At 37.1% G+C, this 25,837-nt stretch overlaps 2 protein-coding genes and 1 non-coding gene across 5 annotated transcripts in view; all 3 read right to left on the minus strand.

Moving 5' to 3' along the window:
* Positions 1 to 12,670: 12,670 nt before the first annotated feature.
* Positions 12,671 to 18,306, minus strand: RPS13 (ribosomal protein S13). Its single transcript, XM_039344617.1, has 6 exons — positions 18,196 to 18,306; positions 17,564 to 17,612; positions 16,387 to 16,465; positions 15,136 to 15,305; positions 13,520 to 13,620; positions 12,671 to 12,942 (listed from the first exon to the last, which is right to left on the minus strand). The coding sequence occupies exons 1-6, from the start codon at positions 18,216 to 18,218 to the stop codon at positions 12,909 to 12,911; spliced, it is 456 nt and encodes a 151-aa protein (XP_039200551.1). The 5' UTR covers positions 18,219 to 18,306; the 3' UTR covers positions 12,671 to 12,908.
* Positions 13,037 to 13,128, minus strand: LOC120308518. Its single transcript, XR_005556863.1, has one exon. It is a non-coding gene; the product is annotated as a small nucleolar RNA SNORD14 (small nucleolar RNA).
* A 1,299-nt stretch (positions 18,307 to 19,605) lies between the features above and the next one.
* Positions 19,606 to 25,837, minus strand: part of PIK3C2A (phosphatidylinositol-4-phosphate 3-kinase catalytic subunit type 2 alpha) — a 58,812-nt gene continuing 52,580 nt past the window's right edge. For all 3 annotated transcript variants that reach the window (XM_039344618.1, XM_039344620.1, XM_039344619.1), the window contains exons 32-34: positions 24,848 to 24,957; positions 23,448 to 23,573; positions 19,606 to 22,657 (exon numbers count right to left, since the gene is read on the minus strand). In XM_039344618.1, coding sequence (XP_039200552.1) covers positions 22,475 to 22,657; positions 23,448 to 23,573; positions 24,848 to 24,957 — 419 coding nt within the window. In that variant the 3' untranslated portion in view covers positions 19,606 to 22,474. The remainder of the gene's footprint in view (positions 22,658 to 23,447; positions 23,574 to 24,847; positions 24,958 to 25,837) is intronic.

Genomic DNA, 25,837 nt, shown 5'->3' on the forward strand with positions numbered 1-25,837 from the left:
CGTGCTCTTTTTTTTCCCCTTCCTTCGCTACTGTTCCTGCCAATAAAATTCAGAAGCTATTCCTGAAAATCCCACAGAGTTAAGCAGGTTTAAGCCTATTGTTTTCAAAGGGCTGAACTGCTCTTATTCTATATTGATTTTTAAGAACCGTATTGTCATATCAGAAAGATCTCCTTGGTAGCATATACTGAATTGTTAACTCATATATTCAAAGGCCATATAATAGGTACATTCAGACATAACAATAAGCTACACAGAGAAGACGGAAGAAGGAAATGGCAAACCAACTCTCTAACATTGCCAAGAAAACTGCCTGGTTACACTCATCAGGAGCGTACAATGAGGGAGCTTGGTGAAATTCATTCCCATACACTTGGTAATGCTCCCTTCCTCCACTAGTTTGGCCTCCAGGAGAGAAGAAATACTCTTTTTCATGTTCAGTCAGGCAGAGTGTAGCATCTAAACCCCAAACGGTGGTGAGTTTTAATTAAGATATAATGGAACAATTGTCTTGCTTCAGGTTTCAGTTACATACTCCAACAGCTTCTTCAGAGTCAGATTCAGAGTCTGAATTCTGGGCCATGACAACGATAGTATTTTGTAAATAATGGTTTTCAAATTGGCAACCTTCAGTAAACCATACGGAAGGTGCCCACTATTTGTCTAAAACAGCTCTCCATCCCAGATTTTGCCTGCTTCCCCACAACAAAACAAATTGAGGGAGGGGGGGCGGAATGGACATATTGTTTCTTTCTCTCCCTCCCCCATTTTCAATGTGTTTTATCTCAAAATACATTTTCATACAATGTATTTAACCAAACTGTAGTCTGTGAATTTGCATGTTGCATTTGGCATGAATCCTGCCGTGAAGATGTTAAATCACGGTTTATGGCATAATACATAAGCAGATACAGCCAATGCTGAGATATAGCATAGAAGTGGTTCAATAGTACCAGAAGACTATTTGAACAAATGGACAGGAATCTGAGATGGTATATAGGTTCTCCTGCCTGAGCAGGGGGCTGGACTAGAAGACCTCCAAGGTCCCTTCCATCTTATCTTATCTTATCTTATTATAATTTCCTGGATTATTGTAGATATTATTAAATTTTAGGCAGAGGTTTGTCCTCCAAGCTTGCTGCTTGGCTCCTGGACATTTCTTTACCAAGCTAGGTAATATCTTCAGTGCAGTTTTATTAATTTTATTAACTGTTAAGAAACATTTCTTCAGGTTGAAAACCCAAAATTATTACTTATACATTACAGAAAAAAAATTCTCTTGCTTCCAAGGAGTAGCTTGACAGGAAGAATGTATTCCTTCTCCTTAATTAAGAACAAGACAATACATTTGTAACAGGTTTAAGCAAACAAACATGTTTTGTTTCTATACAAAGTGGTACAATTAAACTTCAACTGAAATTTTTCTCTTGTGTTTGTATATATCAGTGATGGCGAACCTTTTAGAGACTGAGTGCCCAAACTGCAACCCAAAACCCACTTATGCATCGTCGGGTGCCAGGTGGGTGTGGCCCATTGGGTGGGTGTGGCCCATTGGGTGGGTGTGGCCCATTGGGTGGGTGTGGCTGCAATGGTAATGGCAGACTGGTTGGGACTAAAATGTTCAATCAATCAATTTCAACTTTGCAAGATTTTTTTTTCCCACAAGAAGTTGAAATTGACTGATTGATTGAACCTTTTTTTTTTTTTTTTGCACACAGTGGCGGAGGCCTAAAGTGAAAAGGTTTTATAAAACCCAGCTGAAGGCCTAGAACTGGGGCGATGGCGCGCGTGCCCACAGAGAGGGCTCTGAGTGCCACCTCTGGCACCCGTGCCATAGGTTCGCCACCACTGGTACATATTGATAGCATTCAGGGATAAGAGAATTGTGTTTTCCTCTCTGTTGTCCCCAGTTCACAAATACATATAAGTGCAAGCCTACTCTAAATAAAACAAAGTTCATAAATGTTTGTTAAACTAGGTGCATTAATGCAGACCCATCAAGATATTCCTTTATGGAGTAAGCTGAATTACAAAAGAGCAAAGAGAAGTGAGAAGTAGTGGGCAAAAGAAATTAAAGGTTGCAAATAAGTGTAAAGAAAAGGGAAGTTAGCTTCATCTAGTTTGAATATACATCTCCATCCCTTTCTTTTGCAAATATTCCTTGTTTTTACCACATTTAGACAGAGTCATACTGCACCTTTTGTTTTTTTTAAATTCCTACCTACTTGAAATAAATGCCTTGCTTCTAGTAATACATTGTAGCATCCTTAGAGTCTGTTTTTACTTCATTTTATTTCCATGATTAATAATAACTCGGTCCCCTGGATGCAGGCAAATAAAATGGTACATGCACAGAGCCATCGTGCTCCAGTCATCAAAGGCACACTTAGAGAGAAAATCTGAGGCATCAACAGGCCTATGATTTGACCCAAGACTGGAGGGAAATTGTCTCCCCCAATTCTGAAGCATTCAGTGTGCTCGGAACATGTTGCCTCAGGAAATCTGGGGGAGGCGGCTATTGCTGTGTTTTGCAAAGGCCTGGCTTTGTCTTGCTCCCATGGTTTCTTTTGGTTCAAGTTTAATTTTCACGCTTTGAAAAGCACTTTCAGGAGTCATTAATCTAGCCGCCTAGAAAGTCTTAAGCACAATCTACTCCCGCATCCCCGGTTTGCCTGACTTTTAGAGCAACTACAAATCTCACTGAAAGCAACAGGAGCTGTAGACACCTCTTGTTTTCCTTACAAAGTGGCAGCAGCCTTAAAGCTGCTTGGAGGAGCTTGCCCACCAGGGAGTGTGTCTTCTTTGATTACCCCTGTGCAGCCCTGCCCACCTCTAACATATTTATTACCCTCCAGCTGCATGTAAGGCCTGGGCTCAGAGGTCAGCCAGAGCCCTCCTATGCTATTGTGCCATGAACTAGCATTGGAGGCCTATTTTCTCTACATTTTCAGATTTTATTATTTATTCTTTGTTAGGGGTTTTTTACCCCGCCTTCATTACTTTACAAGTAACTAAAGATGGCGAACATGCCTAATATTTCTTCCCCCTCCCATTTTCCCCATGACAACAACCCTGTGAGGTGGGTAGGGCTGTGAGAAAGCGACTGGCCCAAAGTCATCCAACTGGTTTTCATGCCTAAGGCAGGACTAGAACTCACAGTCTTCTGGTTTCTAGGCCAGCATGTTCACCATTAAACCAAACTGGCTCTCATATTTTATATATTTTATTATGCTATATCATATCTATTGTCATGGTTCCGACAGATGAAACTTTTCAAAAGAACTTCAAGGCATTGTTTACCTTAAAGAATCTTTTATTCGAGAAACAAAATATCAGCACTACATAGTTAAAACCAAAAACTGAATTCCCCTCCCCTGGGCACAAAGTAGTAAAGCACAATTCCCTCCCCAATTAACAGTCATAAATCACATTCCCCAATTAACTTGAAGTGCAGGCTTTCTCTCCAAATCTCCAGCCCACCAAATCTTTATCAACTCTGTGCCCAATTACCTTGGATTCCCACAGCTGAGTTATTATTGTTATGACTAGCTGGATTCTCATCCACATTCCCCCTCCCAGCATCAATGAACTCTAAAAGCGATAGAGGAAAGATGGCTACATTTCCATCTGAACAAAGCAAGAACATCCGATGTTAGCAGCGTTGACATCTATCATTATCATATATTCATGTTTATGTGTCATCAATTCCATTTGGATTTTTTGACTTTGATTAGATTTTATATCCCACTTTTTCTCCAGGACTTGAGATATTCCTTTCATTTAATCATTATCTTTATAACAACGTTATATGTAGGGCTGAAAAAGCCAAATTTCTTCATGAGCTCCATGGCTGAAGAACCTGGATCTCGCCATTCTCAGCCCAATTTCTGTACCCAGTGACTTTCTTGAAGGCAATTCTGTAAATATAGGAAGCTGCTACTCACAAGAAGCTCACAACTGAGACATAGAACAGCAGAAATATAAAAATTGGGGTATGCTATAACTAAATCAGATGAAATAAATGGGCCTCATGTCCCAGTCTGAGAGACATGCAATTCTGATACTATGCTATATTGTAACTCAAATGTTCAAAGACCATGCAGTGTATATGCAAACAAGCTGTACTTTATTTCTGGATACCTTCAAGAATGAGAAAGAACAGTCTTAAACAACACTGTGCTAAATGAATCAATAGTCTGAGGCTTCCCATGACTTATAATTTCACTGAAGCAATACATTTGGCTTCCAGAGAAAAAAGTCTGTTATGTGGCCCAATTGAATCCTTGAAAAGAGAGTGGCTGGGTCATCAGATCAGATTGGGTCTCTATTGACCCCAGGGTTCTCTCTGGTTTACAGAGAAAGTAATGGAGATGAAATGAAAGAAGAGAGTGCCTAGAGCACTGCTGGAGGACAACAAAGAATAAATGCAATCAAACATGAGCCTGAGCTGTTCTTATGACATACTTTATTGTGGTAAGATTGGTGAAAACAATATTTCTACACCCTTATTGTGTCCATAGGTAGCCGTTAGTAGTGCTTCTGGAGAAGGTGCAGTTGGTGGTTACTTGTAAGGTTCCTATGAAGAATGCTAGGTAACTGCTGGATAAAGTTGCCCGAATTCAGTCCATGTTTGGACTTTTGCCTTGAGGCAAGTCCCATAGAAATGACTGAATCTGAATCTGGCCTGGTTATCTTGAATGAACCAAGTGGGCAGTGTTCTTGAAATTGTAAACTTGGCCATATACTTGTTAGACTCTGTCCCTGTGGTTAGCTAAGGCTTCCTAGGAAGTGACTTGTGGTTGGTGTCTGACTATAGTGAACGCTTCCTTGAGAGAAGGTGTGGACCCACTAGCACTTAAGGACGTAAGGAGGAAGTGGTTTGCTCTCTACTCAAGAAGCCATTGCTGAACCCAACCATGCTGGATAATTTTCATCCTGTCTCCAACTGTTCTTTTTAGGGAAGTTTGTTAAGGTGGTTGCACTGCACTTTCAATGAACTCTGGAAAAGCAGATTATCTGGACCCTTTCCAGTTGAATTTCAAACCCGGATACAGGATTGAAGTAGTATTAATTGCATTTGTAGATGATGTCTGACAGGAGCTTTTTCCATTAGTTTCACGTACATTTCTCCTTTTTTGCATGTAATAGTTTCTCCAATAGAGTCATAGTTCATGTGCAAACTCATTATTATGTGTTATCACTTGTAATGTGTTTATAAAACCTAATTTTAGCAGATAATCACTTGACTTTGCCTCAAAAACTACATTGTGTAAGGTTCAAGAAATAAAGTCTTCCAGGGTTAATCATCCTGTGTTTTTCTATCATCTCTCCCACATAGAAAATACAGGAAAGAGGCAATGTAGCAAGAGCTATTTGGAAAAAAAACTGATGAAAATAGAATTGCATTTGCCCCCTTAGGCTGAGGTACTGTCCCTTTTAAAAAGGTTCCATGAACAGTACTATTCATTTGGCAGACAGCTTTCTGCCTGACTGGAGGTCATGTTTGGAAACTGGCAGTTGTTTTTCTCACCCTCCAGGATCCAGGCTCTGACAGCAAGAGCAGGGATTAGATGTGGGTTAGATGGAAATACTTAACTTTCTTATTTCGATCTGATGCCTGTGTCTTTTCTCCCTATTCCCTCACGATTCGTTTCTGAATAAAAAACTAGCCAACTATTTTTTAAACTAGCATGTTCTGCAAACCAGGGACTGAGTTGAAAAAAATATGGCTCTTTTAACTATGGCCTAAATATGTCATAAGAAGGCAGCCTTTATCAATCTTGCAAGTAAAAGTTTGAAATGCACCCTTTAACCTATTTGCTCATCATTTGTTCATCTTTTAACAGCAGAGTAATGGGGGAGGAAACCTACTCATAAGAGCAGCAGGAAATGCAGGGGACATGGGGTTCCTGGTAGACTTTCAAAAGGAGGTGGTGGTAGCAAAAGAAAAATATAGTTTAACAATCATTTGGAGTTACAATGGATCTCCCAGAAGACACTTATGACCCAATTTTGAATTTCCTATGGCCACACACACACCCCCAATAGAAATGTGATTGCATCTTGGGCACTTGGCAGATGGTTTGTGGATTTATGGCTGCTTCCTATGGTCACATAACCACAATTTTCAATGTTCTTTTGCCAGTTTCCAGTGTTTACTTCAGCTTTCTGTTAAAAAAAAACCACCCATTGGGAATGGATTCTTTTAATGACTGAGGCATTTGCTCAGTTGTAAAATTGGGCAGAGTTAAATTGGTAGTGACCAATTTAATAACTGCCATGATTTGCAACTGTAATTTCGGGCTCTATTAGGGTTTTAAATAGAGGATTCCCTGTCCAGCAGTCAGTGAGGAAAAAGATACTGCAAACATTATCATGAAACCAAAATGATTCCCATTGGGTTTTATGGATATGTGAATGTGGGAAATTAATATTGCTTATAATAACCGTGGCAGGATTATTGTGTGCAAAAAGATGGAAAAGCAATGAAATATCTACAGCAGAAGACTGGATTATAAAATTAACTGAATTTGTGGAATCGGCGAAGCCGGTCAATGTGGTCAGGGGAAAAAAAATAACTTTTTAAAAAGAAGACAAGAATCAGTTGATGATTTCTGGACTGGGGGAGTAAAAGGACCAGAGGATGGGGAGAAGGATAAAATAGAAAGAAGAGTGGAAGGCATAACTATAAATTTTCTTCTTTCATTTCATCTCTTTCCTTTTTCTTAGTTGTTATTTTTACTATATTGAAAAAAATTCTTATCTATATATACACACATATGAGGGGGAGGGCGGACACAAAGCTGTGGAGTACACCTTACCAACTGCAACTGAAAGTGATGGAAATTCTTTGAGAGAATCTTGAACTGTTGCATGCATGTGAGGAAGACAGGAAGAGCAACGTTAAACAGATAAAACAGCAGACTGTTTGCATGTTAACTGTAGATGCAGCCCTTACTTTATAAGTAGAGTTGGTTTCAGATATGTTTGACTGGCTCCTTTAGAAAAATGTGTCCACTGACAAGAGTTGATTAGACAGTGGTTCTTAACCTTTTTGAACAAATCGCCCCCTTGAGCCAATGAGGAAGTTGTCATCGCCCCCTCCCCCAACATAACCTCACAATCACAACATAGGAAATAATTCTTCAATTTATGCAAACACTTTTTTTGTTTTCTTTAAAATTGTCATCAGGACATATCGATGCAAATAATTTATTTCCAGTCTTTTTCCCATATCTCCTATATTCTGGCCAATGGCGTGCCACTGTATGGGTAGAGGCTGCTGCGCAACGCAAATGAAGATAAGTGATGCGTCTTCACATATATGTGGCATTCTGTACTGAAGCTAGCTGGAGGAACATTTGAAAACACAATTCAATCCACTAATAGTGAGCGATCTTATGTTTTTGTAATACAGATATACAGCGATTCACTGCACGAAAGTCTCAAAAGTGTCCCCAAAACTTCTCGCTCCATCGCCCCCATATCACCTTTTCGTTCCTTCACCCCCGCATTGCCCCTTTTCATTCCATCGCTCCCCTGAAAAATGAAATCGCCCCCTGGGGGGCAATATCGCCCAGGTTAAGAACCACTGGATTAGTGGATAGCAAAATTGAGAGACTTAGTACTATTTTGCACATGGCTCCGTCTTGCTTACCAAATCTCCACCCTGGCATTCTTGCCATTTTTCAGGAGCATCTTGTTAAACTCTTGGAAGAAATTAAAACAAATTACCGGATTAATGTCAGTAAAGCAGCCAGCTCTTACATTCTAAACAGAAACAAGAAGGAATATCTTGCAAATACATTGTCCTGCCTAGTTTTTTAATTGCTAAGGAAGTTAAGTATAGCAGGCTCTTCAGTGCAATTAGTCTGTAGTGCATATTTTACCAGATCTAAAGATAACTCTTTAAAAAACTCCAATGGGGAAAAAAAATTGAAGTCTGCTAGACGTACAATTTGGGGTAGTATTAAAATGTAAAAAATAAAATGGGAAAGCTCCCCTTTTATTTTTCCATAGTCAGCTCCATTTTTAAATATAGAATGAACTCATTTGGGTACAATCCAGATTAAAAAAATGTTTCCTAAAGTTTACTGAGAGGAATGATGTGGCAGGCTATTCTGTTTCCCAGACTTCTATGAAGGGCTTCCTGTGCATGATGTAACACCTGCAGAACGTGTCTCTAATAGGACTCAGAAAGCCCCATTCCAGAAGTGCACTGTATCAAGAGGCTCCCCAGAGTCACCAAAACTAATTTATATGGATGAAACTCTTAAATTTGACACAAGCTGGACCAGGTGAAGTTACAATTCTCTTATTGGGATCAGTGGAAAGAAAAACAAGAAAAAAAAGTGAAAAAGAAGCTCTGACTGATTGTAGGAAAAAATGGTAGGAATCTGGTTTTGTCCTTCACCAAATTTCTCATCTAACCTCCAGTTTAGGATTGCAATAAGTTTAACATCCTTTTGTCACACTGAAATACACTGAAATTCAATTTTTAATAGCCAACTGTTTTTGATTCCAATGGCAGTTAAGTGGGCCTAAGTATTTTGGATTCAAAACACTAAAATGAGAGCCCTTTGTGGAAATCCTTGCTCCCAGTTTCACGAAAAGATAGACTTATTGCAGCCAATAATAGTTCCAACCTGGGATTGTAATAATGCTAATGAAAGAAATGCCAAAGCTTTGCCCAGCAACCTTTTTTCAATGAGGATAAATGTGGTTTTAAAATAAAATCAGCAGAGCCTCAAGTACAGCAGCAAAAGAAAGCCAGTTCACAGGTTTGCCAATGAATTCCAGGATTTTGCCATTTAGAACAAGTACAAGGACTTTGATCTGGCTTAAAAAAAACAAAAACACCACCTTCTGTTTTTTCAATATACTCCTTGGCAGCATGAAGTAGAATTGGCTGCAGAAAAGAAAGAAAAAAGTCTGAGCACAGTTTGCATTCTAAAATGCTCCAGGCCAACATCCAAAGAGAAGACTGCTGGAAGCATAGTGACCTCTGCTGATATTTCTGAGCACTACCCACATGTAATTACTTAAAATTCATTAACCCCAGAGGCTCTTCCTCAGTATACAGTAGTATTTTAACAACTGTAGCTAGCAATGAAAGCTTTTCCATTTATTCTGTTGTGACAGCGTAGCTTATTTTGTTTAATGTTAATATGTTAAACTTTTGCCTGTTGAAAAACATGTTCTGCAAAACTCAAAAGACTGGATCCAGTAGGAAATATTTGACCTGGTCAATAAAAATACTGCTGCAGTACAGACTCCTGGGAGGTCAAAAAGTCATCCTTAAGAAGAGGTATTTATGAACTGGGTATCTCTAACTCTGGGGAGACACAGGACATGATTCCATTCTTTAAACATCTAAAGGATTATCACCACACAAGAGGGCCATAACATCTGCAAAATATGAAATAATGTTCAAAAATGAAATTCCACAGCCGCTTTTTTCCTAATGACAGAATCAATTGCCTGTGGAAACAGTAGCAGGCACCACTGCATGCATTCTAACAGAACCTGGTCAGACACGTATCATTGTGAAGTTGGACCCAAAGGGCCACTCCATGATACTAAGCATTTTACCCAATAGCTAGCCCTAACTACTATACAGTAAAAAAGCTATATTAAAAATATTATTTTTTGTCTTTCATTTTTTTATTATTGTGTTGGAAGGAGTATGGGAGGTTTCTGTTGGGATAAATGTATACTCAAACTTGGCAAAAGGTGAGTATACCAATTGCCTTTTCTTGTTCTGTTTCTTAGTTTGTTTTAATGCCAGTTTCATTTGTAATATGGAATATTAAAGGAGACACATGCTCATCTGAAGAATAATCAGTGGTTGTGAACAGCTTGGATGGAGGAGGTATTTGAAAGCACAAAGACACTGAAATTTTTATTAGCATTTATAAGCTATGGGGTTAAAAAAAAATCCAATTAAATTACTTTTAAAGAAATATTGTTAGATTAGAAGATCAATGATTAATGCCATTGCATTTAAAGATTCAACTACAGAGTTTGTATGTACTTTTGCCAAGTTTGTATAGTACATCAGTGGATTAGGTCTAAATCAAATTCTAGATCCCTTGTTCAGATTGTAAAACTATACTGCCACCTAATATTCCAAGTATTTTCTGGGAATGTATACATACAATTAATCTTCCAGGTAAATAAATAGCACTTTATTAAAACTTTCTCAAGGTTATTACTATTTTTTTCTTTCTTCCACATCTAAAAATAGTATTTGTTTAAATTATTTCCTGATACTTCATTGGGTTAAGGTTGTAATTAATTAAGGTTGTAATACTTCAACCAGTCCAGAATAGCTATGGATATTCTGACTTTTATGAAGTTAACAATCTCAATTTTATAATAATTTATATACAAATTAGGATAATTTACACATTTAATTTTAAATGGTCTGAATGTATTTTTTAATGGTTCTGATGGTAGAATTTTTGCATACTAACTGGACAATTTTTAATATTTTGATGTGGAATAAAACAAAAACATTTATTAAATGCCATTTTATTGCATACACTTCTCGATAAAATGTAGAAGTGATTAGTTAAGATGCAATTTATAAAGGAGAAAATTAGTGACTTAAATATTTTTACATCCCATATATTTTCTGAGCAATGTGCATTTTTAACTTCTGTTAAATATAACCAAATAAACTTAAGATGCTGCTCAAACAAAATTTTTGAATAAGACTGAGAAAAGTAAGTAAAGTCATAAGCTTTCAGACATAGAGCAGTATTATACTGAATAACTGTGGTACTGATTGGAAAGTTCAGATTCTAGATCAATCAGCATTTAAGTTTTATTCCAAATTGTATTGTTCCACATTAACCTGGGAATCCTTAAAGTAGACAAAGTACATTCACAAAGATGTTACTTAAACATCTGCAAGCAAACAACCAAGTTCAGAGAGCACCAAAAACTCTAAGCCAAAGGAACTATATGAAATCCTCTATAAGTCTCACTCCATGGTGATGCAGAGACAAGCAAATGAGCCATGCAGACATTGCTTAACGGTTAAGATTATGTGCCAAACAATTTACGTGCCATTAAGTCGATGTCAACTCTTAGTGACAATAGATTTCCTCCATCTATATTTGTCCTTGTTTCTTTCAGGTTAGCTCATCCAATTAAAATTCTTTTATTCTGCTGACTACAGGGCTTTTTCCTTAATCCATGTCCAATTCAGCTAAGCTTACCGCAAATGATTTTAACAGTATGGCAAACTATTCTAAAGTGATTGTTTCCATAACTGTGCAGAGCTAATTATAATATATACTGAGTAGTATTTACAACTTAATAGAATTGAATATGGTAAAAAGCTTGAGACATTAAATGCTGTGAAGCCAAGACTGTGTAACAAATGTGCTTCCTAGAAATTATAAACTTTGATGATGGGGAGATATATAAAAGCTTTCAATGACAATTTCTGAATTGCTAAAGATAAACTTAACGACATTAGGAAAACCTGGAAAACGTCATGACCATATTTGGCTTGAGGGGCAAATTTAGATACACACAATGACTATGCTCGTAAGAATAGTTTCTGGCAGTTTATAAAATTTCTTTTGAACACATACTAAGCAGTATATTTTATTAGGTTAAGCACATGCTAGAAGATTTATTGATCTACCTTAAAACTAAGATAGTTATTTGATCTATGTGCTCGAGAAACAAGAGTGAATCCTATCTCTGAGAAAAACGAAAAACATCTTAGTTTTCTCTCCACACCTACACTTGGCAAACGTGCTGAAGCTCTATTCAAAATTATTTATTTTCCAGATCTCCATCAATTTTATATAGTTGGAAGAAAAACATTCAGATGATATTATTCAATTTAATAAAAGGGCATTATAGTACTGCCCACTGTATCTTCTACAAGAATAGAAAAGACCCTAGCAGTCTCACACACACAGAAAACATCTTATTGTTCCCCTAAATTGAGTTGATACCTTATTGGATATTGTTGTATCCCATACAACAGCTACCAGTGATGTTTTAAGCAGGGGCAGAGACCTGTGGAATGTTGTTTAAGGGCTCAAAACAGAAAATAGTTACATTGGCAAAAGATCTGAAAACCTCACATAAGGCATTTCTATCCTTTTCCTATATAATTCAATAGCCTGATTCTGCCTTGCTAGCTATTCTGTAGGTTCATAACACTAGTATATTTACTCTTAAAAACAATTAGATTAGTTTTACTAGTTCATCTGAAAGCTAATTGATTGGTAAACGTTTCTCTTGTTTTCATTAAAAGCCAGAAAAAGGGGGGGGGGTAAAGATAAGTGGCCCTTATTTCCATTACCATAGCTGTATTCTTAATCAAATGGAAAATCCACTTTTTCCAAATTAAATGAAAAATCTATTCATATAATTCTTGTTTTGAAAGAATTAACTTTCAGCCTATAAAAGCCCATTTTCCCCAACTCCCAATATGGGCAAAGAAGCATTTTGAGATTGGTCCTTCTATACAGATATTCCTTCATCAAAAACCATTTACTCTAACTGAAAACAAATATAACTGAGAAATATAAGCACTTCTGATTTTAGCCTGAAGCAACTTCAAGCCTTCCATTTTCATTAATGCTGTCTCCCAGACAGCACAATATTTGATAGGAAAAATTTCAATACAACACTCAATGTGGACATGGTTTTTAAGAACCTTTAGTAAATTTATATGAAACCAAAAATATTTGCAGGATAACAGCAGTTTTAAAGGACTCAAATTATATTATCAAGTGGAAAAAAATCCAGACACTTTTATTGATGTAGTAAACATGTTAACTTGTCCTTCCAATTTTAAATAAGCAACGGCATCGCTCTGAAGTAGGCATAACACGATTACAAGATGGTTTAGATTCCCATGGTCGTAATAAGAATTTTTACGCAACCAGAGCAGAAGCAGTGGATGATTCGCTGCAGAAGAAGAGAAGAACAATTTAGCAACTTCATCAAAATGACATCTTGTGGCATCAATAAGACTACACTTAAATTTATCATCTACAGCAGCTCACTCAGACATCCAAGGAAGGACTAGCCAACACAAAGGAAAAACCCTTCTGGTGGAAACTGCGAATGGTTGGAAAACTGTCATCACAGTGAGCAACCTGGAACTGGACTTAAATGTAAAAAAAAAAACTGAAGCAAAACTCAGTAGTCATATTAATGGGATTAATACTAATTATCATTTTCTCCCAATATTCATCTGCTATACTTTTCCACAGTACAAATAGCAGCAATATCTGAACACGTACAAACTGAGTGTATCTTAATGCACCCAAATGTATTCATTACAACCAACAGACTTACATACAGAATAGTTAGGAAGTATTTCAGAAAAGCCACTGCTGTGCTTACATTCCAAAAATTGCTTCACTTTATAATAGCATTCCTTACATAAATATAACATCTATAACATTAAGCAGAGGAACAGAAAACTGCTGCCAACATTAAACAATATATAGCCATATGACTGACAGCAAAATATACTTACTACTTCCAATTAGGTGGGAGTACTCTCTTGGTCTTGTAGTAACGAGCCAGCCTATGAATTCTGCTCTCAATCAAAATAAGACGGAATTTGGCATCTTTATCCTTCCAACAAAAACAAAACATTTTAAAATACTATTTTGAGAGGCAGCCTAGGAAAAATCTGTTTTGTATTTTCTTTGAATAATGCAGTACTCCTAACCAATCATTGTGCTTATTTCCTTTCTCCTAATTCACCAGAGCAGATCTACAGAAAATATAGTATGTTTCTTTTTTTCCCCAGGTGTACAGTTTATTGAAAAAGGCTGCAGATAAGAAAAATGACATTTCAAAAAGAAAAAGAAATACATGCACGTGCCTACATACACACATGCACAAACAGATCTCTCTGACAGCTCTCTGTGGTATGATCTTCACAGCTTTCAGATTGCAAAAGGATCTGGGGATCCCAGCAACAAGAACTGTATATTGTACAAACTAGTTTTTATACAAAACCACACATTTGTTTTACAGTTCACATGAGGAAAAGTGCTATTCCAATTCCCTAACCAGTTAGCATCTTTTACGAGTCCCTCCCCACCCACCTCCAAAAGTTTCAAACAGCATTAACTATCTAGTGCAAGGACAAAAAAAAAAAATAATAAACAAATCCCTGCTCAATTTCAGGTAACAATGAGGATGGTAAAAAAAAGCCACATGAGAAATCCCACAAATAAATAAAAAGAGGGAAAAAAAAGCAAAAAGTAACTTCAATATTCTCTATAAGATTAAGCCACACTATTAAAAAAATTGGCATTTTAAAAACATTTTTCCAATTTCTTTGTATTGCTATTGTTTTTAAATTATTAATTACTCCCTGAGCAATCTGATGGTTTTTTTGTTTTTGTTTTGTTTTTGGATTGATATCTTTATAGGTAGCTCTGTTTAACACTTCTGCAAGAAATACATGAATAGCAATATACTTTTTTGGGGGGGGGGGCTTCCTGCTGTTTTGCAGGATACATTTGGTCCTTAAATCTCTCTCCTCAGCTCTGGACTTCATCATTGCCTTTGACCAAACTTTGAACTAAGGGTAAACTTTGAACTAAGTTTTACCTATGCTTGTTCTATAAAGGCCTCTGTGTGCTGCCAATCAACCGAAGGCCATGGGATCATCAGGAGAGGACATTAAACTTGCTGCTTAGTAAGAACCACTTTTATTTTTATGGCAGCAGTTCTCAGTTAAGCTCTAAAAAACTCCGAGGCACTACATTCACTTGGTCCGCACCTGCTCCTGCTTAACCAAAAACCTAGCTCTGAAGATTTTGGTGGGCATGTGTGGAGGATTACATATAGTGCCAATATCTGCAGGTATGCTCCAGTCCCGCCCCCCCCCCGCCCCCCAAAGGCTCTTCTGGAATCACTGCTGATTCAACAACTGTTACAAAACGGAACTGGCCCAGTATGTTTCAATGGTGCCTATTTCACTAGCACCAGGATCTTAGATACAATCCAGCATTTAATGTAATTGTATTTTATTTACTGTAATGGTACTACCTTCTCAAAAGTAAACCACCATTCTAGAATAATTGTAGGTTCCATTTTCAAATTTTGAGGATGGAATGTATTCTGCTACTTTACCTTGCGGTTCCTCTCAAGATGCTTGCGGACAGCAACTGCTTTCTTGATTAAGTGGTAAAGATCTTCTGGGAGATCAGGGGCAAGTCCCTTGGATTTAAGAATCCTCAGAATTTTGTTACCAGTCACAAAACGAACTTGGGCAACCCCATGCGAGTCCCTTAGTATTACACCTGAAACCAAATAAAGCACTTTTGGAAGTACTGCAGTTTTATAGCTACCATAAAGATTTCTGTAGGACCGCAAAAGATAGCTTACAGCCTGCATTGTAAGGCAGTCCAGTAAAAGCTATAAAATGTACAATTTTAGCAGCAGCAATTATATTTGAAGGCATTAATCAATTCAGTAATAGCTTAAATAAAAGTAGGGTCTAAGATGTCAATTATATTAATCATCAGAATTTTATTGAAGGAAAAATATCTTATTTGACTGGATAAAATACCAGTTTATACCCCCTGCAACCAATAAAGCATTTGGGATGTGTGTGTTTCAGTGTATAAAGTTTATGTATGTATGTGTTTATGTATGTATGTATTTATGTATGTATGCATACATTTATTAGTGGCTTACAGACATAAAATATATCTACATTAAAACCTGAATAAATTAAAACCAGAGATTAAAATAAAGGACACGTGGGGAAAGGGTGAAATGGGACAAGGTGGGATCTGTTGTTACTCCATTAACCATCTTCACTGTGCTGTCCTCCCATTGGAGCTCCAGGCTAATTAGCACAGCCCCATCTTTAGGCCCTTACAAAAGGATAGGAGATTGGGGCCAATCTTACACGGAGTGGAGAGATGTTCCAGAGGGCAGGAACAAAGGCAGAGAAGGCCCTCCTCCTGCACCCGTTGATTGGAATAATCGTGCTGATGGGACCCACAGCATGCCTCCTCTGCTGGCATGAGTGTGATGGGCCAATCCCAGTGGGATAAGATGGTCCCTCAAATAACCTGGACCTATGCCATGAAGGACTTTAAAGGTGTTCGCCAACATCCTGGATTACACCCGGAAGCAGACTAGCAACCAATACAGCTCACAGAACAGTAGTGTTACAAATACTTAAAACTATGAATAGCCAATAAACGAACTAGCCAGCCAATAAACCAAGGGAATTTTATCAAGGTAAACCAAATCAATAAGATGAATTATTTGGCTGCCTGACTCTAAGAGAATTATAACTAGGAACCAATATACATGCCCTCATGTATATATTATTAGTTACTATTAGCACAGCATTTTATTTCAACATACCAATTTGGGAAGGTGTCAAGCCTTTCTTTGCCAACTTGTAGATCTGCTCTTTAACATCATCAGAAGTAAGTTTCAGCCACTAAAAAAAGTTCAAATGTCAGCCATTCAAGTTCAGATATATTAGATAGCAATCACCCAACACAGAACATGTAATAAATAATTCTGCTATTTCAAATTGCAAAAATAAAAAACTAAAACTAAAACGCTCTTGGTAAAAAGAATTATGTAAGGAAAAAAGCATTAAAGTGCCACTTGCTACATCTTCACACACAATTATAGCTGCCAAAAGAAAAATAAAAGTAGGATGACTTGAAATTACACAGTTTTTGATTTCTTCATACTGTGGTTTTAGAAGTAATAGACTTAACCCTGAAAAAAATACAAGTATAACTTCATAACACTTTAATGAAACTGCAATGCTATATAGTCTTCTGGTCAGTTAAATATTGTTTTCCCCCAAATTAATGCCTTTGACTGTAACTAAACTAAGCTGCATGTATGACACTTGTACATATACCACCATGAATTAAAACTACAAAAAGAAGGTTGTATCTCAAGTAATTCCTTAGGCTAGCAAAACTGCTTAGAGTAACAAGTTTTTTTTTTAATTTTCTCATGAATATAATTGTCTTGGAGCTTGGAACTGCTTGAGCATTATGTTAATAAATAAATAAATAATAAACCCTTTATTATCAAAGTATAACATGTATACGGTGAAATTGGCTGAGCTTCCCTCTGTGCCCCCCCTCAGCACAAACTCACGGTGACTACAACCCAACTTATTTCACCCTGTGAACTAACTGCACATCACCAGTCATTCATAAAATTATAAAGTTATGTCCCATTCAGACATAATGCTAAAGTATTAGATTTTCAGCAATTATTCAAAATTTAACATGTAACAGATCACTTTGAGAGGATCAGTATTTATGTTCTCATTTTAAAGCTTTTTAACTCAGCAATAAGTCTTAAGAAATAGGTAGGATATATATTAAGATCTTTCCTAATTAACTGCAAGATTGGTATTTTATTTCTTAACTGTTAAATCAAAATACCATTGTAGGAAATAAATTTAAAATAATTTAGCCTGTGGGATGTTTACAAACATTTTGCATCCTTCACTTTGCAAGCTGGATGCTTTTTAATCAAGTCCCAAGCGGGCTGAATAACTACTTACTGTAGGCACGCTTCTCCTGTAAGGCAAGGCCGACTGGGACAGACCCTTTCTGTTGAAAGAGAAGTCAAAGATAGCATATTTTAGAAAATGTGACAAGTACAGTTCGCTATAGGATACTAACCAGCTTGATACCGTAGTGATCTAGAATTGCCAGCACGTAAATCATTATCAACCCTGTCAGTGAATCTAGAAGCCAAACTTTCAGAATTACAACAGCTGCATAGCTGTTTGATTTTATCCGAGCGATGTAATGAAAACGTTGCACCAGTATAGGGAATCCACGAGGCACGGCGGCCTCCAATTTTCACACATATTTTCCCGTCTCCAAGCGGCGCCTCCCGAGACTTTTGTTAAGAGATGCCCGGATGTTTCATTGAAAACAAGGCACGAGCGCGAGCGCGCTAAACTGCGCCTCTCCTCTGCGACTCTATTGGATTACCGAGGAAGCCGCCAGTCCCGCCGTGCTCGACGAACTCGGCCTCTAAGCAAAGGCCGACCCACCCCTCCATAACAGAAGCGAAGGAAACGCTCCTGAAATAGATCACAAAACTACGACCAGAGGAAATCGCGACCATTCCCGCCAGTCCTCCTCGGACCTCCTCACGCCAAAGCCTCAGCCTCGGCCAACTCACCCGGGTGCGTGCATGCGACCCATGATGGCGCCGAAAAGAAAGAAGCAAGAAAGGCAGCCTTGCAGTCAAGCTTTCTTTCCGCCGGAAATGACATTACAGGCAGAACGAAAAGACTTCCGGTTTCAGTGCGGCATTCAGAGTGGTTCTTCCGCCTGTTGATAAACTACATCTCCCGGCACGCCTTTCTTAGTCTTTCTAGTTGAGGGACTTGTATGTGTGTGTGTGTGTGTGTGTGAGAGAGAGAGAGAGAGAGAGAGAGAGAGAGAGTGTCTGAAGCGTAAATGGTAGCGGCAAAATATTTGTAGTTTCTTATCATGTAACTTGGTTGTAAGAAAAAGCTCCTCGACTGCCGCCTACCATCGCATCGTGGGGCTAATTGCCCCATATTAACCATAACGTGTATCTTAAGATTGGCTCTTCAGATATCTGTAAATCTTTTAAAAAGTTCCCAACTTTACAATTTTACTTTGTGCGTAAAGAACAGCAGTTGGCCACTTCCACCCCTAAAATATGATGTCTAAAAGGATCAAATAACATTGCAACAAGTCCTTTAAGGTTTCCCCATTGTAAGGTGTACTTTCCTCCCGGGGTCTAGCGAAGATATAAAGAACCTTTTAATTGTACATTACTACAGTAAATACATCGTTCCCAAAGTTACATTGTATTTTTTTCATTGCTCATTTGTCTTCATTTTGGTGTTTTGGGTGTTTAGGGGAAGTTGTGTACATTAAGATTATACTAAAGAAAGGCGTAATGGCAAAAAGATTAGGAACCTGTGGTCTAGGCCTAGGCCCAGGGGGATATATAATGGTCGCTCCACCAAATGGCTGCAGTGAGGGGAAAGAACAGCAGTCATGACATTTTAACTCAATGGCAAATCAGTTAGGCTACTCTGTTATATTCTCTAGCATTGAAGAATGCTCCCTACCATTCTTTAATTGACCTTTCTCAACATAGGTAGGGGGAAAAAAATAAAAAAAAAATGTACTGGAGCAGTTCTATATTTTTATCTTTTTAAGAAATTTAAAAGGACCTGCAAGAATTACTGGAAATAAAGATGGTATAGTAGGTTAGCGTATTTTCCTTTATCTTCCCATTTAGTATTTCTTAGCTGAAAATATTAAAGGTAGGAAACCACACTGGACATTCCAGTGATTTTGGCAGTAATTCTCAAAATGATTTAATCTTGTCCAAGTACATGAGATTTCACTTAGAATATATGGTCTACTACTGAATAGTAGATCACAGATTTAGGTGTAAGAAAAGAACAGAGAGGCAACATAAATAGTTAATATTTGAAGCAACTTTCTTAAAAATACTCAATGGAATAGATCTGATTGAAACTTTTGCACTTAGGTTTCTTGATCCACACATACAAATTAGTGAATTTAGAAAAAAAGAGGCACAATGTTTTAATTAAATAGCATTTAATGTAATTGTAGACAGTTATGGAGTCACATTTAACCCAAATATTTTGGGCTTAGGCTTAGAAATAATGTACATCTTTATTAGCTATCAGTGTAATATAACTGAAGTATTTGGTTCTTACAGATAAAGAAACAATTGAAGGCAAACATCCACATTTACTTATAATGTATTTTATTATTTATAAATCTTTGCCAAATTGTTAATCACAGTACTGAGAATACCACACAGAGATTATTAAATTCCTATAGATTCTGAGAATGGTGTAATTTTTTCCACATATGGAAGCTTTAAACTTTAGCCTACTGATACCAATGAACATAAGTTTACCAATTAAATCCATATTACACAGTGAACAATATTTTGCAGATTCTAGAAATATTTCTTCAGTTTAAAAGCTAATTGTATCCTGGAAAAAAGAGTTAAATTTAAGGCAAGATACTAACATTTCTGGATCATTTAAAATTTTAAAAATAGAGAAATACCACAGATCTCCCATGCTTTTTATATATATGTATAGGTCATAAAAAGGCAGTATAAAAATTTTCAGTGCAAAGTCATAACTAATTATTTAGTACAGAAAATATGGAGGTTGTTTTTCTTAAAGTAAGATGTTTTCCTCAAAATGAAGTAGATGTACAGACACAAACTGACTTCTAGCTGCAGTCCACATTTGATGCATAGGATTTAATTTCATTTGCAAAGTATAAAAATGCCATGAGACCACATTTTAAAAACATTCCTTAGTAAAGTGTTACATCTGATTGTGATTATTCCCTCTTACCCTTTTGTATATCAGCTTAAATATTTGTATTATTTAAAAAAAAAGTTTTGTGTATCACACAAATATAAATAATTTGAAAGAGATGCAAAATTAATGTTGTTTCTTTACATGTTTAATGATAACTGAAAAATACCTGAAGAGCTTTATTCATTGTGGAGTTATTTTGAGAAATGGTGATGGTGGGCAAAGGCACAAGATGTAATAATGGCAATACTACATAAGGTGCAGCATATATTCTAACATCCAGACAAGAACTGCAGCTGCAAACAACCGTCATTAAAGGGTTTTTTAAAAAATCTCTAGATTTGTGCTGTGATACACTGTGCTGTAGTTGCAGACTGCAAAAAAGCAGTATATATTTATTGCTTTATAGTTAATCTAATGCAATGTTTCACAAAAACAGTAGCCTACTTCCCTGTGTTTATATGACTTGTGGTTTTGTTGATGGAATGGAATACATCTCAAAAAGCATCAAGTGAGCAGGAAATACAATCTAGTTATTTTTAATCTATAGCTTACAACTTAGATGTTTAACATATAACTAACAAACTCTTCTAAAAATGTTAAGTAGCTTCTATTAATCACAATGCAGTTTTAACACTGAGGAATCCCAAAATTTATTTTACAGTCGATTATGAACATTTTAGCACCTCAGTTAACAACCATTTAATATCATACTTTCATTTAACTGCCTGCAATAGATTGTCACACAGTCTATCGTATAAGTCATCATCCCATTTTTATTTATTTATTTATTTTGCTTTAAATTCAGCGGTCTGTATTTTTGTTCTAAAGTATTTGGGTTTCAACATTAACCATTCTGTGGAATGCTTTTTAAAAAAAACAAAATATTGGGTTTAGTATATTGCAATTATACCCAGCTTTCTCCAAGTGTTACAAATTAGCTGGATACAAATTAAAGAAATGAATTTGAAATACAATCTACCATACCTCATACATAGTATCTTTTATTATCTTTACTAATGGCAAATCAGTTTTAATTGAAATAAAATGCTTTGTGGATTATTCCCTTACTACTCATGAAAAAAATCTAAATGTTAACTCCAATGGTCACTGTGTCAACTTCACTATACAATAGCTAGTGCAATTTATACTTGACCTTTTTCTATAGTATGCATATTTTTAATTCATATATAATAGAAATTGTGCTTTGTAGGACTTCTACTTTGAAATTCAAAATTACTGTTGAATAGTCCATATATCTACCTAAAGGAAAAATGCATGTGCTTTATAGCAAACCATGGTGGAAAATCAATTGCATCTGCATTTATACAATATTTGTAGCTCAACAACCTGGTAAGTTTTTTTTTAATGAATCTAACCTAAAGTGGATCTAAATTGAAAGGAGAAATGTTAAAGAATGTATACGATGAACCACATAAGCATTTTTTTTAGCAAGTTTAACTTTTAGCATTGGAAAATGTTTTAAATATTAGAAATGAGGTATAAGCAACAAAATAAGGCACCATTATTTATAATTTAATTTCAATTATTGGCACTCATTCTAATAATTGCCTCTAAGAAGCTTTACAAGTCATAAGGCTAAATGCTACACTGAATTTCTATCCTTCTATTTGGGCCTCCCTTTTAACAGACTGAAAAATAATTTTGTCATGATCATTTTTTAAACTGTGCTGCTGTATGTGCTGAGAGCAGAATTATAAAGTCTTCATAATTATAAATTATAAAGAGAATTATAAAAGTTTGCAGTATATAAGGCAAACAATTCAAACGGGATTGAAATAATTCAGGATAACCCCCTCAGATTGAATTTGAAACATTTCTTCATATTCAGAACTGCATTTATAACAACTTATTACATTTATACAATTCATATACATCAATGCTTATATTGCATAAAAGCACAAAGCAGATGACTTGCCAGAAGTCTTGTGTAAAGTTCTGCAAAGGCTGGTCCAACTACAATCCACCAAATTGCAGTGTTTCAAACTAAAATGTACGGATTATCTTCAAGTAGAGAAAAGTGATCATATACAAATGGAGTTAAGATTATTTAGGTCATATCTTCAGCTCTGTAAGTTGTCAGGTTCACAAATATGGTGCAGCAGCAAGCCTGTACCAGTTCACAGTCTCCTTGCTTAAGTTAAAATCCTTTAAAGAAAGAGTGATCCCACCCAGGAAAAAGTTTTCACGCAGAGATTCAGCACTGAGTACACTTAGCTGAAGTTCCCTTTGCTTGAGTGTTTCTTTGCTATATCCACTGTACACAAGCTATTAAAACAAACAAAAAATAAATTCAGATGCGGTGCAAGACAAGGCAGTTTACAAAATATCAGTAAAGTTTAGAAAAAGTTTAGGGTTTAGCGATAGCAATCCAAATAGTCCCTGTTGTCATCATTAACCAAATCCCACTAGTAGTTAGCTGAGGAACCACTCCAATTCAAACTATTTCTGGCTTGGTCTCTCCCAAACGTAAGCTTTGGTAAAGTGAGGGGCTGCCTCCTCTTGAACTCCCCCAACCCACCTATCTTGTTCCCACATGCCATTACTGTACCGTACTGGTGTTCCTTCTTTAAAAAAAAGGAAGCCATGTCAAAGAAGGCACTAGCTGCACTGGCATGAGATTTCACGAAAGTAAGTCCTGGCTGGTGTATGAACAGAAACCCTAGCAAGCACTAGCACAAAAAAACCAAGCACCACTAGTACAAAAAAAGGCACACAAGAAGCCCCTGACTGGTATTGTAGAGGCATGTGGTGTGGCGGACATGGTGGGCAGGACTGGGCAGCAGGGGTGGCTGGTGGGAGTGGGTAGGCAGGCAGCCAAAAGGCAGTCATAAATGTGGATGAGTCCAAGTATGTACAAATTTTGTTCATCTTTGAAGGCGCTGCAATGGCCAGAACTTCAAGGGTCAGTCATAAATCCATTCGTTTAGCACCACTGTAATTTTGGTCACTGAATGAATGGATGTTAAATGAGGACTACCTGTATTCCTATTGTTTACAGTGGATGGTTTCTATATTACATTTTGCTTTGAAAAACTACCCAACTATTCCAACTTACCATTTCATTGAATGTTGGATTTCTAGTTTTCCGCGATATTTTGGTTTTCCGCTTCGAGGTTTTATGCATGTCTGGAAGCAAATATGTCTTTACATATGGGTTAGGATCTGCACCATCATCAGTGACCTGACAAAAACAACACATTTTTTAAAAAAACAAAACAAAAAAACTTTGAAAAAAAAGAACAACCATATTCAAAGAGAGCCGGGGAAGTGCTTAATGTCTACATTTAATGACATGTCATCAAGTCTTAGCAATCGCATAGACAGACTTCTTCTGCAATCATTTACAATCCCTTTAAAAAAAAAAAAAGATAAAAGCTCCAAATCACTTAGGACCAAACTTTTACCAGACGTTATAAATATGGTGATAATTTAATGCTTATGGGAGAATTGTATTTTATAATGGCACTGGATCAGGCTACTTGGGGGACCACCTCTCCCCAAGAGTACTATATATCTAGATCAAATATTGGGTATCTGAACTAATGCTATCTAGTAGGACTTAGGAAGTATGTCTTTTCTGTGGCTGCCCATACCTTATGGCAGTGTTTCCCAAACTTGACAATTTTATGGGCAGCCACAGAAAAGACATACTTCCTAAGTTCTACTACAGTGTTTCCCAAACTTGACAATTTTAACGCTGGCTGTGGAATTCTGGGAGTTGAAGTCCACATGCCTTAAAATTGTCAAGTTTGGGAAACACTGTAGTAGAACTTAGGAAGTATGTCTTTTCTGTGGCTGCCCATACCTTATGGAACACTCCGCCTGTGGCAATTTGGCAAGTCCTTATCTTCTTAGCCATCTGGAAGGCCATTACAACCTGGCTTTTTACCCAGGCACTGGAATAGTGCAGTGAAGCCTATGTAGGGTTATTGGAGTACCCTGAGCAGTTGACCGAAACATCGGATTTTTAGTTTTGGTTGCATGGTTTTTATGGTTTTTACAGTTTTGCGAAATGCCCAGAGTGGCCTTACAAATCTTTTAACTAAACAAATAAATTGTATTATTGTTTATTGCTTTATTGTTATTATTTTGTACGATCCTCAGGATTTCTTAAGAACCTGAAGCTTAAGGACACGGGGCTGCGTGTTGTCCGTGAAAGTTTTGATTCATTTCGCCAAAGCTGCTATCAATTGTAATTTTTAATATGACAGAAGGGAAAAAAAGTGTTAAATATCTGACTGGAGAGTATTTAATTTTAGTGAAATAGAACTAATGATTTTGCTATATTTAATTTTTAATTTTAATATTCAATTGCCTCACTATTTGGGGGGATAGTCCTCATATTTCTTGAGCCTGATTTCCTCAGCCCCCAGACAGATATGCATCTTGCTTTTAGAAGACAATCTCATAAAGCATACTACAATTATTTAAATTTGAACACATTTATATACTTACCAAATCTTTAATGTGCATCACCATGATAAACAGAGTCTTATTTCTATAGGAGATGGACAACTTAACTTCTCCTCCCACTTTGCCTGAGGTAGGACTTGAAGGGCCTACATCTAAAAACAATGAACATTTCATTTTGACTTTGAGTCAGTCACTCTTTCTCAGCCTCATAAGGCTGTTGTGGGGGGGAAAAAAGAGGAAGAAGGAATATTAGGTACATTAAACTGCCTTAAGTTACATATAAAGTGATAAAGGCAGGATAATAAATTTTTCATAATAGAAATAAAGTTAAATACAATTCCATTTTAAGTGATACTATGCAAGGTTGCTTCTGTTAGGGTGCCGTTTCCCTTTGCTGTTTTCCTTGCTCTCATAATCTTCAAATCCTCCAGAACAGACAGAGAGGGCACGTGTAAAGAATTCTGGGGACCAGGATTTCATCAGTAGTTTGAATTCTGTTGATTATTTGGCTATACAACATAATTACACCTTATGTGATAATCATAATTCTTCCAGAAACTGCCAAAGTGCCTCAGAATGTGATGTCTGAGAGAATGTTCAAAATGTATCCAAGGGAAACAGAATGCCCAGAATTCTCCAGAATGTTCCATTCCTACTTCTAAAGATTTAACACAATTTGTACTGTATATCTTTATATTCTATGGCACAGGTCGGCAACCCGCAGCTCCGGAGCCACATGTGGCCCTTTGAGCCATCCCCTGCAGCTCCGGAGCCTCCTCTGCCATTTACAGAGAGAGACAAGGAGAGAGATGCACTTGCACTTCCCCCCCTCTCACTCTCCTGTGGACTTGCCCCCTCGCAGGGCTCCTGATTGGCCCTGTGCCCAGGTGCCCCGCCCCCTGGGAGAAGGGCAGCCAGGAAGTTCCTTTCCCGGGTTGGCCCCATCTGAGGCGAACTGGCTGGGGAGCTGTGTGGGGAAGACCCAAGATCCCCCCTGGAAACAGCCCGCCCGAGCCTCCGCTGAGCGGGCCA

Source organism: Crotalus tigris, unplaced genomic scaffold (genome assembly GCF_016545835.1).
Source record: "Crotalus tigris isolate CLP2741 ecotype Arizona unplaced genomic scaffold, ASM1654583v1 scf7180000017933.3771270, whole genome shotgun sequence".
Taxonomy (NCBI): Eukaryota; Metazoa; Chordata; class Lepidosauria; order Squamata; family Viperidae; genus Crotalus; species Crotalus tigris.